At 42.8% G+C, this 13,532-nt stretch overlaps 1 protein-coding gene across 1 annotated transcript in view; it reads right to left on the bottom strand.

The window, feature by feature from the left end:
* The window catches only part of LOC132821366 (uncharacterized), a 120,215-nt gene that overhangs the window by 46,200 nt on the left and 60,483 nt on the right, over positions 1 to 13,532 (bottom strand). The window contains exons 17-18 of the mRNA XM_060833948.1: positions 3,796 to 3,873; positions 2,130 to 2,287 (exon numbers count right to left, since the gene is read on the bottom strand). Coding sequence (XP_060689931.1) covers positions 2,130 to 2,287; positions 3,796 to 3,873 — 236 coding nt within the window. The remainder of the gene's footprint in view (positions 1 to 2,129; positions 2,288 to 3,795; positions 3,874 to 13,532) is intronic.

Here is a 13,532-nt window from a genome sequence, read left to right as displayed (position 1 = left end):
ATAATACTGAGGTATTGGCTGCAATGACAAAAGTCAGCGAGCCATGATCTCGAAGGATGTCAGAAATGAAGCCTGATGAAGAATAGGAGACAGTGAGGACTGCAAATGCTGGAGATCAGAGTCAAAAAGAGTGGCGCTGGAAAAACAAGCAGGTCAGGCAGCATCCGAGGAGCAGGAGAGTCGACGTTTCAGGCATAAGCCCCTCATCAGGAATGTGGGGTGGGGGAGCCAAGGGGGCTGGGAGGTAAATAGGGGAGTGGAGGTGGAGCTGGGGGGCAGGTAGCTGGGAATGCAATTGGTAGGTGATGTTGGGAGTGTTGAAAATAGGGGAGCGGAGGGTGGAGCGGATAGGTGGGAAGGAAGATGGACAGTTCAAAGGGGATAGCCATGGGCACCCACATGGGCCCCCACAATGCCTGTCTCTTCGTCAGGTATGTGGAACAGTCCATCTTCTGCAGGTATACCATTACCATTCCCCACCTTTTCCTCCGCTACATCAATGACTGTAACGGCACCACTTCATGCTCCCACGAGGAGGTTGAACAGTTCATCAACTTCACAAACACCTTCCAACCTTGACCTCAACTTCATCTGGACCATCTAGGACACGTCCCTCCCCTCCCTGCACCTCTCCATTTCCACTTCTGGAGACCGACTCAACATGGGCATCTACTTCAAACCCACCAACTCCCACAGCTACCTGGATTACACCTCCTCCCACCCTGCTTTCTGTAAAAATGCTATCCCTTATTCCCAATCCCTCCGCTTCTGTCACATCTGTGCCCCGGAGGAGCAATTCCACTCCAGGAAATCCCAGGTGGCCTCCTACATCAGGAACAGCAATTTCCCCTCCCAGTTGGTCAACAATGCTCTCCAATGCATCTTCTCCTCTTCCCCAACCTCTCCCCTTGAATCCCACCCCTCCAATCGCAACAACGACAGATCACTCCTGGTCCTCACCTTCCACCCCAGCAATTTCCAGATACAACGCATCATCCTCCACCATTTCTACAGTCAGACCCCACTACCAGAGATATATTTCACTCCCTACCCCTTTCAGCAATCCGCAGAGAACATTCCCTCCGCGACTCCCTCATTCGGTCCATGCCCCCCATCAACACACTCTCCACTTCCAGCAACTTCCCTTGGCCCTGCAAGAGGTGTACAGCCTGTGCCCACACCTCCCCCCTCACATGTGTCCAAGTCCCCAAACGATCCTTCCACATCCAACAGAGATTTTCCTGTACCTCCACACACATCATCTACTGTGTCCGCTGCTCTTGATTTGGTCTCCTGTACACTTGGGAGACAGGACACCAACTTGCGGAACATTTCAAAGAACATCTCCAGGACACATGCACCAAACCACCCCACTGCCCTGTGGCTGAGCACTTCAAATCCCCCTCTCACTCCGCTAAGGACACGCAAGTCCTGGGCCTCCTCCACCACCAAAGCCAAGCCAACCAACACCTGGAAGAAGTACACCTCATCTTCCACCTTGGGGCTCTCCAACCACATGGAATCAATGTCAAGTTCACCAGTTTCCTCATTTCCCTTCCCCCACCTTATCTCAGATCCAACCCTCCAACTTGGCACCGCCCTCTTGAACTGTCCTAACTGTCCATCTTCCTTCCCACCTATCTGCTCCACCCTCCGCTCTGACCTATCACCATCAGCCCCACCTTCATCCACCTATCGCCTTCTTAGCTACCTTCCCCCCACTTATCTATTAAACCCTGCATTAACCCTCCCCCCATTAGCTACCCACTCCCATTTACCTCTCAGCCCCCTTGGCCACGCCCCTCTACATTCCTGATGAAGGGCTTATGCCCGAAACATTGACTCTCCTGCTCCTTGAATGCTGCCTGACCTGCAGCGCTTTTCCAACACCACACCTGATGAAGAATGTCAAGTACACACTCGGCCATTCTCACTGAGCAAGTTTCTCCAGTACCAGAACCTCATTCAGTTAAACAGAGAATCTGCAAGCATGTGTACAGTTATCCTGTGGGTATTGGTGAATTATAATATTGGAGCTACTGCCACGGATTTGCATACATCTGCTTCTGTAGGCTTGGTAACTCTATAACAAAATTATTAGACTACATCTAAATAGAGTAAAGCCTGACCTTGATAGCAGTCAGACAGGCTTCATCATCGTCTTTCTTTATACATTGGAAGATAAAGGGTTCTTGTGTCATTTCCTTTCCCAAATCGTTGCATTTTGATAATTCTGCTTCAGAGATTGTACACCATGTGATATTTGACATACCGGCAAATGAAAGGGCTGGAAAAGAAAATTTAATAACAATTACAACATTGATGTAGAAATAAAAGTAAAGAGAGAAAGATCAAGAGTCTAGCCATTGTATATGGCTCAGAACATAATGGGGATGGGGGACAAAGAGCACCATGCTTATTATTACAGGACATTGATTATAAATGTGAATATTGAAAGTAGCATTTAACAGGTGAGAAAGAAAAAGGCTTAAAACAAAGTAATTATATTTGAAAGTGACAGAACATTTATATAAGTGATTGAAAGGTATTGATTATACAATAGAGAGATATTATACACAGCTATTATGCAGGTGGAAAAGAGAAAAAAGAGAAAATTAAAATAAAGGAAGTTTTACAGTTACTTGCCATTTCAAAAGCTCAGAACAACCCAGCATGCGTTACAATGTAACATGTAGGAAATACGGTAACCAATCCAATCACAGCAAAGACTTGCAGTCTGCAATTTGGCAATGATTTGGTTTTGGGGAGCGCGTTGAGCAATCATGCCAATGGACATGAATGAGAATAGAGGGAGAACAGTCATAATACAGGAAGAATAAGAGGGAGTGAGAGTAGAGAAAGGTGGAGGTCACAGATATAGAGTGATAGAAGGTGGGTTCAAAACTGAGACAGGGTTGTGAATCTTATGAACTCACTGCCCCAGAGTGCAGAATCAATCCACAGATCAAAGAAAGAAATAGATATGTTTCTGAGGAATAGTGGGATAAAGGGCTATGGGGAGGAGGCAAGAGAGTGGAGGTGAGACTAGGATAACATCAGCAATATCATGTTAAATGGTGGAGCAGGGTTGAAGGGCTGCATTGAATATTCCTGCTCCTAATTCCTATGTTCACATGTTCCTAAAACAGAGAAAATAGGAGTATACAGTGGAAAGTGAGTGTATCAAGCTTAAGCAGAGAGTAACAAGAATGAATTGACCTTGGAGAGAGAGAACAGCAGTTATATAGGGAAGACGTAGAAAACATCATGGTTATACAGGAAATAGAGAAAGATAGTGAGATAGTGGGTAATAGGAATAACGCTAAAGGAAGTGAAAGACCAGTAATTATGTAAGAGAAAGCAATGGTTGCAATATATAAGAGAGAAAAAGAAAGGAAGGAAGAAAGGAAGCAAGGAAGGAAGAAATGAAGACGAGACAGCAATGCACAAGAGAGCTGCAATAAATATAGAAAATAAAATAATTGTAATAACACACATCAGCAAAGACTTGGTAGAGAGAATCAGCAATGAAAGAACATGGGTTGTCTGTTAAAACATAGCCAAGAAATGTACATTGCTAAACTTCTTTACATAACTTCAAAAAAATTCCAAAGCATTATCAAACACTGAATTATCTTGAATTGTATCACTTTGTAATTCAGAGGAAGTTTAATTGGTGTGCTGGGCTTTGAGAATTGAAGAGTTTAAGATAAATAATTGCATGTAGCAGTGAATAACATATTTGAGCACTAGGTTCAGATGAATGCCAGTAAAATAAATAGTATTAATACTCACAAATAATTCCCAAGAGTATAACAGCGTAGCACAAAATCATCGTGCCAATCTGTGGATTGAAGGAATCGAGAACAACTTCTGTCACCAACCAGCTATGCAGTAGGTTGTGATGAGACTTTGGTGCACTCTCTCTCCTTTATAAAGTCTAGAGATTAGAAAGCTGGCAGAATGAGCCACAAAAGTGACCCTTAACCTGCCTGGGTCATATTTCACAAGTGCACTTAGCGAAACTCGGTCTACCTGAGATATGTTCAAATAAATCTTTGTTTCGACCACAAAGAATATAAAGAAGGAACAGTTGTAGTCCCGAGGGGCCAAATGGGGATTTCCCATCATTTCCTGAAGTGGTCAGGTTAGTTGATAAATAAAGGTGGATTATTTAAACATTTAGTGAAATTCCATTTTTACTTCACCCTCCCTTCACTATTTGTTTTGTGCTTGTGTTTTTTTCCACTATTTCCACATTGCAATTTTTTTTTTGCAACTTTCTTGTCTCCTTTCCAAGTCTATATTTTTGGTCCTTGTTTCCTTCTTTGATTTGTACCTGTCTTGGAATTATGGGAGAGTGCTATTGGCATGGTAGCACGCATTTACTCACGATGGAATGAAAAGAAACAGTTTTGACGAAAAATCATATCTGGAAATGAATGTACTGGAACAAAACAAGTCGGACTGGAGTGTGCCATTTGCAAGTTTTAAAGCTTTTTCTTTCTGGAGGTAAAAGATGACAGCAACAATTGTATTGAAAACTGCAAAGCCAGGCAATAAAATTCCTATTTTCAACTGATCTGCCCAGTATTTCAGGGTGAAGCTGATTATCTGCAACATTGATTTTCCAAAGTAAGGTTCCAGATTTGACCCTTTCTTCTTCCACCTGTGTTATATCTAGCTACCGTTGTCTTTAACTTGGCCAAAATCCTCAACAATACCTTTGTCACCTACTCAGTAGCTCACTAGACAACCTCAAAGGACAATGTTAATCACCTTACTGTGGGTCTAGAGTCACATGTAGGCCAGATCAGGTAAGGACAACAGATTTCTTTCCTTAAAGGGCAAACAGCGAACCAAATTGATTTTCCTGAAAATTACTGGTAGCAACTATGACTGAATTTGACTTTCAACTCCAAATTGTATTAATTAGACCACCAGCTGTGCTGTTAGGTTTGAACAAGCCAACACAAAGGGCAAACCAAACAGCAGAGTTAGTATCAACACTATGGAACAACAAACAATGCTCAGCTATGACAAAAGAATGCTGCATCTATGAAATTATATGTCATTTTATAAATGTCATTGGATGAGAACATATTTTAAGAGCAACAAAAAGCCAAATACTTACTCATACAAATATGTTGTTGTGAAAGTACATCCACCATCCTTCCTATAAATACACCCATCCAAATGACTCTTAAATGTTGCAATTGTACTAGCCTCCACGAGTTCCTCTGGCAGCTTACTCCATTCACGCATCACCCTTGACATGAAAAAGTTGCCCCTTAGGTCTCTTTTATATCTTTCCCCTCTCACCCTAAACCTATGCCCTCTAGTTCTGGACTCCCCCCACTCCAGGGAAAGCCTATTTGTCTATTTATCCTATCCAGGCCCCTCATGATTTTGTAAATCTCTATAAGGTCACCCCTCAGCCTTGACGCTTCATGGAAAACAGCCCCAGCCTGTTCAGCCTCTCCCTATAGCTCAAATCCTCCAACCGGGAAATGGGCCGGGTGCTGGCAGGTGGGTCTAGATTGGGTTGGAATATCTGGTTGGCATGGATGGGTTGGACCGAAGGGTCTGTTTCCATGCTGTACGTCTCTATGGCTCTATGACCACATGATTCTATGACCACTGGAAAAGATACCAAAGGCAGGCCTGGGGAAATTAGTGATCAAAAAGACTTGAGTTAACAGAACTTGTTTTTATGAATGGACATCGCACTTACTTTAAGCTTGGTCCAGGAATGCACATTGTTGCTGCCTTGGCTGCAGAAACATACAAAACATCCTTCAGATCCAAAGCTGCATGGTGACAAAGGTACAAATCTTCACATTAAAGGTATGCTACAAGTTATACTGCAACATAAACATGGAAACATATGAGATGGGAGCTGGAGAGAGTCACTTGGTCCATCGAATCTATTCCGCTTTTCAATATGGTCATGGTGAATTCTCTATCTCAATGCTATACGTCCACAGTCTCCCAATACCCCTTGGCCCGCAGATTGTCTATTAAATGGCAGAGCAGGCTCAAGGGGCTGAATGGCCTTCTCCTGTTTCTACGTCTTATGATCTTAAATGCTAGACACCTTTCTCTTCTAGAAATCTATTTCTTCCTTAAGTACATTCAGTGATTTGACGTTCACAGCCTTTTATGGTAGATAATTCACCACCCTCTGAGCAAAGGAGTACATCCATACCTCAGTCTAAGGCATGAACTCCTTACTCTGGATCCTCAGTTTGGAGAATAGTTCCCCCTGCATCCAGTCATACAGTTGAGATGACTGAAATACAGGTAGTCCTCAAATAGGCAAAGCTTCAAACAACAGAGTTTTGATTAATATGGTTTCACTATAAAATGGTTTTTACTTTACCATCTGTAATTCCAACAATGCACACCCGATTTGTGAGAACTTACCTTACTTGCAGCATCACCAAGGGCTAAATGTGTTGAAGGTCAGGGTTCCTGGACACACTCCTGTTTGTTTGTTTTGGCTATTACCGGCTTCAATTAAGGCTTGATAGAATTTTTCAAACGGGCCTTCCACCTCCTGAGGTAGTAATGACTGAGGGGAAAGGAGACAAAGCGGAGTGGAGGAGAAGAGGCAAAGAGGAAAAAAACAATTATACCATTTACATAAATGATTTAGACAGGAATATAGAAGGCATGGTTAGTAAGTTTGCAGATATCACCAAAATTGGTTGTATAGTGGAAAGATTACAAAGAGACCTTGATCAATTGGGTCAATGGACTAAAGAGTGGCAAATGGAGTTTAATTTGGATAAATGTGAGGTTCTGCATTTTGGTAAAATTAACAAGGGCAGGACTTAAACAATTAAAAAAATAGGGCCCTGGTTATTGTTGTAGTACAGAGACATCTGTGGGTTCAGATACATAATTCTTTGAAGTTTGTGTGACAGGTAGACAGAGTGGTTCAGAAGGCATTTAGCATGCTCACCTTCATTGCTCAGCTTTGAGTATAGGAGTTGATATGTTCTGTTGAGGTTGTACAGGATGTTAGTGAGGCCTCTTCTAGAATACTGTGTATAGATAGTTCAGACAAGATTTACCAAGATGTTGCCAGAAATGGAGGGTTTAGGTGCATTTGTTAGGGGTAAATGTAGAGTAATAGGGGAGAGGTATGGATCTGGGTGGATTACTCTTTGGAGGGTCAGTGTAGACTTGTTGGACCAAATGGCCTATTTCCACAATGTTGGGATTCTATGTTAATTCTATGCTAAAGTCATAAGGAGAGGCTGAGTAGGCTGGGACTTTTTTTTTAAATTAAGCGTAAGAGTTGAGGGATGACCTTATAGAGATATATGAAATAATTAGGAGTACAAATAAGATAAATGGTAGGTGTCTTTTCCCTAGGGTGAAGAATTTCAAGACAAGGAGTCATAGTTTTAAATTGAGAGGAGAAGGTTTATAAAAAAACATGAGGACAATTTTTTAGACAGAGAGTAGTTTGTGTGTAGAATGGACTTCCAGAGGAAATGGTGGATGTGTTACAGTTCCAATATTTAAAAGACATTCAGACAAATACCTGAATAAGAAATGTTTGGAGGAATATGGATCAAGCACGGGTAGGTGGAGCTAGTTTAGTTTGGGATTATAGTTGACATGGATTGGTTGAACCAAAGGGTCTTGTTTTTATGCTGTATGACACTATGACTATATGAGCGAGGGGAGAAAAGGCGGAGAGGAGTGGGAGGAAACAAAGCAAAGAGGAGTGGGAATAGATGAAACAGTGAGAAGTGGGAGAGGAAAGGCAATGAGGAGTGAGGGGAGAGGAGGCAGAGAGGAGTAGGGAGGAAGAGGTAGACAGAAGATGGGGAATGGAGAGGCAGAGCAGGGAACAGAATGAGGGGAGAACAGATGGGGAGAAGAGGAGAGGCAGGAGAGGAGGGTGGCTGTGAGCTTAGACTTAGCAGGGGCACCTCACATGCTGGGGAGGGTTGTGGCTGCCAATGCTGGCTCTGACTGGTATCTTGAGGCTGGCTCTAACCTGTTGGTGTGGGACCTACAGGCAGCAGGTCTGCTGCTGTTGCCATGCCCTGTGGCCAATGGCAGAGAGCAGCTCTGTCATGTGGCCTGGGGCCGAGTGGTGGCTGCTGTCTGTTGGAAACCTTAGTCAGCACAACAGCACGGGGAGAGGTAGGGAAGGCAGGGAATGCCTTCACATCTGAGGAAGGAGGAATTCACTTCAAAATTGCACCGGTCTTGCCAGGGAAGGTACAGTAGTCAATGTTAATGGATATGACTGTTGCTGGTCAGAGCAGCATTTGTTGCTCATCCTTATTGGCCTTGGCCTTAGAGAATTCCAAGCCATTTCAGAGGGCATTTGAAAGCCAACTGCATTGCTGTGGGTCTGGAGTTACGTGAAGGTCCGATCGGGCAGAGATGGCAGATTTCTTTCTCTGAAAGATATTAAGGAACCAGCTGGGTTTTTATAACAATCAATGATGGTTTAATGGCACCACTACAGAGCCCAGCTTTACACTACATTAATCGGAATCTCCCAGCACTCATCAAGGGTTCTGGTCATTATAGCATGATTAGATTCAAAGTCCACGCAGCTGGCATGGATTCATTTGAAAGCCACACGTGGAGCTACACAGACATAGCCATTTTCTCTCCATGGCAAACATTCTCCCAATTCTTTTTCCTGTTCCACTTATGATCAAGTTGGGCTTCTTCACCATCTCTATTATGTGTGACATGCCTGTCAATATCTGGTTGAGTTGTTGATGTGTATTTAACACAAGCTATTCATCTCCTCTGCTATTTCTCCTGATGAGAACTGCAGAAGTTTTCCTCCTATCGCTGGGAGATAAGTCTCTCCTGGTCCTCATGGTACCCAGTAATAAATGTCTGATGAATCATGAAATCGGAATGCTGCACTTTCACAATAAGTAGCATCCATCATATGTAGTTTTCTGGCTTCTCCAATTTCCTTCTGTAGATATTTTGTAATCAATCTGTTGAGGAATGTTATTGCACACCTCTGGAGCAGGTGGAGCTTGAACCCAGGTTTCATGGCTCAGAGACAGGGATATTAATAATGCACTACAAGAGCCCCAAACTCCTTTTGCATATTATCCTCTTAAATAGAGTCCCATTGTGGCAGTACCATCTACCATGACCCTTCCTGCTCTCCCCTCCCCATTATGGTTTGGAAATGTGAAACCTCAAAGCTGAAATGTATTGCTTCAATATGGCTGTGATTGCAGATTCTGTTCTGCTCACTTTACTCCCTTTTCGGTTTCGTTGTGCAATTCCACCTGCCTTTCTTTACATTAATGTCAGGAACACTTGCAACTGTGGTTGTGTCAAATAAATTGCACAAGTTGTAATGCAGCAAACACTCTGGTTTGAACCTTCCTTTCTCCTTTATCTAGCAACTCTTTAAAAAAGTTCACGTAACTCCCAGTTAATTAAAGAAGCATGCTTCAAATGACAAAGTCCCTTATTGTATTTCTTGCAGAAATGCTCCAGGGTAAGTTCAGAATGAGGTGAATAGATTCAAACTTCAAGTTTCTCACCAGCTCACAATCTGCTCTTGCATACTTAGCAAGAATATATTGTAGGGAAATGCTCCTAACAATTTGCTCTGCACAGACAAAAAAATCTCCTTTAATTCACGGTCCCAACACCGTTTTGTTAATTTTTTTAAATAGATCTTCTCTTTGGCTGCTTCCTTCATCATTCTAATTAATGTTATCAGCACTGGTTGGATATATTCCAGGATAATTTGTCACATAGTCTCCCACCTCCACTTGCACAATCCATCAAACAACCTTTTAAAGCCCCTGTGAGACCTTTTATAAACAAATAGACTAAACAGCTCACTTTCCTTTATGATTCGTTCAAGATTTTTCTCGTAAGTTTCTGCATAATTTATGGAGAGAGTCAGATCATCTTGGAGAGTTGACAGACCCAATTCAAATAAGACCTCAAGTACCCCTTCACCCAGGTTTCACCTCTTTCCAGGAGAAAGTGAGCACTGCAGTTGCTGGAGACCAGAGTTGAAAAATGTGGTGCTGGTAAAAACACAGCAGGCCAGGCAGCATCTGAGGAGCAGGAGAATCGACGTTTCGGGCATCAGCCCTTCTTCAGGAATCAAAGAAGGGCTTATGCCCAAAACGTCGATTCTCCTGCTCCTCGGATGCTGCCTGGCCTGCTGTGTTTTTCCAGCACCACGTTTTTCAACTTCACCTCTTTCTGCTCAATATCTGTTAAATGAAGGCAGTCCCACAGGTACAAAACAGGGAATTCTTCCTTCAGAAACTGGATCCCGAATTAAGAAACGTGCTCAGAGTTACTGAAAGGTATTCTATCAAGTCTTTAAGCCAAAACTGGTTTATTTACATAATTCGCATTGGCATACAATGCACAGTTTTTACAAGGACAGTCATTAATAAGCAAAGCTCATGGACCATAATTCATAAGAACAGAAGTAGGCCATTCAGTCTATTGATTCTGTTCGGCCCTTCAGTTAGATCATGGTTGACTTGATCATCTTTCACTCTGTTTTCCAATCTTTTCCCCATAATCTTTGATGCCCTTTGTAATTAAACATTTTTATCTTAACCTCAAATATACTTAAAGAAAAAGCTCAACAGCCCACTGCAGTAAAGAATTCAACAGATTCATTACACATCGAGACAAGAATTCCCTCTTCATAGTTGCCTTAAATGTGCAATCACTTGATTAAAAATCTGTCTATCTCAGCCTTGAATATTCAACATTACAGCCTCTGTGATAAAGAATGCCACAGATTCACTTCACTGAGAGAGGAGGAAAAAATCCTTCTCAATTCTGTTCCCCTTATTCTGAGATTATGTCTTCTCAGTCCTAAAGTGTACCATATGGGGGAAAAGACCTGCCTGTCTCTACCCTGTCAAGTCCTCTGAGAAACATGTATTTTTCGCTAGGATGTTCTCTTATTCTTCCAACCTACTCAACCTCTCCTCATAAGACAATCTCTCTACACCCAGATCAACATAGTGACCTTCCGTGGACAGTCTCTAATGCCAGAAGATAAGGAGAACAGTTTACAGTATTCCACTTGTAGTCTAACTGGTGTCCTTGTATAGATTTAAGACTTCCCTGTTCTTTTTTTTGACTTCCCTATTGTCAAGCTCCTTTTGCTTTGGTATAAAGGTCAATGTAGGGCAGCACAGTGGCACAGTGGTTAGCACTGCTGCCTCACAGCGCCAGAGTCCCGGGTTCAACTCCCACCTCGGGCAACTGTCTGTGTGGTGTTTGCACATTCTCCCTGTGTCTGCTTGGGTTTCCTCCGGGTGCTCCGGTTTCCTCCCACAGTCCAAAAGATGTGCAGGTTAGGTGAATTGGCCACACTAAATTGCCTGTAGTGTTAGGTGAATTGCCCATAGCGTTAGGTGCATTAGTCAAGGGGAATGGGTCTGGGTGGGATGCTCTTGCAGAGGATCGGTGTGGACTTGTTGGGCCGAAGGGCCTGTTTCCACATTGTAAGTAATCTAATCATTCCAATTGCCTGCCCTATTACCTCTTGAACTTGTACGTTTCCTTTTGTGATTTATGCATGAGGACTCACAAATCCTTCTGTGCTGCAGCTTTCTGTAGTTTCCATTTTCTATTTAAATAATATTTAGGTCTTCTTTTTCCTCCTGCCAAACAGCATCACCTCACATCTGCCAAAGTTTTGCTTAACCTCTCAATATCACTGTGCAAATTCTTTGTTGTGGAGGTTCTGGTTTTGGACTGGGGTGGATACAGTTAAAAATCACACACCTTCAGGTTATAGTCCAATAGGTTTATTTGCAAGTACTAACTTTCAGTGCGCTACTCAGTGCGTGGGTTTCCTCCGGGTGCTCCAGTTTCCTCCCACAGTCCAAAGATGTGCGGGTCAGGTGAATTGGCCATGCTAAATTGCCCGTAGTGTTAGGTAAGGGGTAAGTATAGGGGGTGTATTGGTGGGTTGCGCTTCGGCGGGTCAGTGTGGACTTGTTGGGCCGAAGGGCCTGTTTCCACACTGTAAGTAATCTAATCTAATCTAATCTAATCTAATCTACTCCTTCATCTTAACAGCTACCTGATGAATGTGCAGCACTCCGAAAGCTAGTACTTCCAAATAAATCTGTTGGACTATAACTTGGTGTTGTGTGATTTTTAACACATTTCTTTGTGTTATCCTGACCACTTGACTTCCCATCTATTTTTATATGATCCACAAACTTGCTGATTGTGCATTCACTTTCCTCATCCAAGACAGTAATACGGATTGTCAATAATTGTGGGCCCAACACTGATCCCTATAACAATCCACTAGTCACAGGGTACCTTGATTATATAAAAAAATTAATTGAGCCAGTTTTGCCATCTCTTTGCATTCTTAATACAAAGTGACAGAAGGGACTTCCAGTGCTTTTGGTGACATTTGCGGTTTTCCAGACACCACAAACAAGTTCAAATTTCAACAAAGCTGCTTGTAAAGCTTGTAAAGGAGGTTTGAGAGATACGTTATTATTAATATAAGGAGGGCTTTTTTTTAGACTAGATTCCTTACAGTGTGGAAACAGGCCCTTCGGCCCAACCAGTCCACACTGACCCTGCGAAGGGTAACCCACCCAGACCCATTTCCCTCTGACTAATGTACCTAACACTATGGACAATTTAGCATGACCAATTCACCTGACCTGCACACCTTTGGACTGCGGGAGGGAAACCCACGCAAACACAGGGAGAATGTGCAAACTCCACACAGACAGTCACCCGAGGCTGGAATTGAACCTGGGACCCTGGTGCTGTGAGGCAGCGGTGCTAATCACTGAGGCACCATTCCTGGGACCAGAAAATGACCAACCAGAAAAGTGTAGAAAGCCAGAAGTTGACAAATATTTTGAGAGAAAAAAATTGAAAGTGTATTTGAATGTAGCAGTGCAGGTTTCTTTCAGAGAGGAACAAGTATAGCAAGGTGAGGGGATTCCATTTTTGTCATTGCTTGGTCTCATTGTTTATGCATACAGATCCAATGCTATTGAATGTTCCATATTTTGAGCCAGTCTTCAGTATGATCGGCAGTATTAGACACCTTTGCAACTTTGTCAGCTCATGGCATACATATTTTTCTGTGAGCGCAAGTGAGTTGAGAGAACAAGTCAAACTGTGAGCCATCCTTTCTTGACAACACATACCTCAAGGCTTATGTCTTTTTCATGTTGAAGGTGTGTCCGGTTTCTTATTACAGCTTTGGGTGAACAATCATCACTTTGTTGTTAGTACACTGCATGGACCAGTGAGTGAGAACATTATCCATATCCTGGACATTGATCCATCTGCGCCCACACTCCCTAATTCTTTATGGCCCCGTTGCAAAGTACACGACTTGCAATGCTTTAGTTTTGTCGATTAGCTCTTATTTTTATTCTTGTGATTCTCAGGTATTGAAATGGTCACACGAAAGCAATGAGTTGTGAATTAAATCCTGGCATAAATACACTGAGAATGTGCTTGCAAGAGTCCCAAAGTATTGGTAC

The sequence above is a fragment of the Hemiscyllium ocellatum genome, chromosome 13 (assembly GCF_020745735.1).
Source record: "Hemiscyllium ocellatum isolate sHemOce1 chromosome 13, sHemOce1.pat.X.cur, whole genome shotgun sequence".
In the NCBI taxonomy this organism is placed as follows: Eukaryota; Metazoa; Chordata; class Chondrichthyes; order Orectolobiformes; family Hemiscylliidae; genus Hemiscyllium; species Hemiscyllium ocellatum.
Note: the sequence above shows the minus strand (reverse complement) of the source record. Positions and strands in the feature narration are given on the sequence as shown.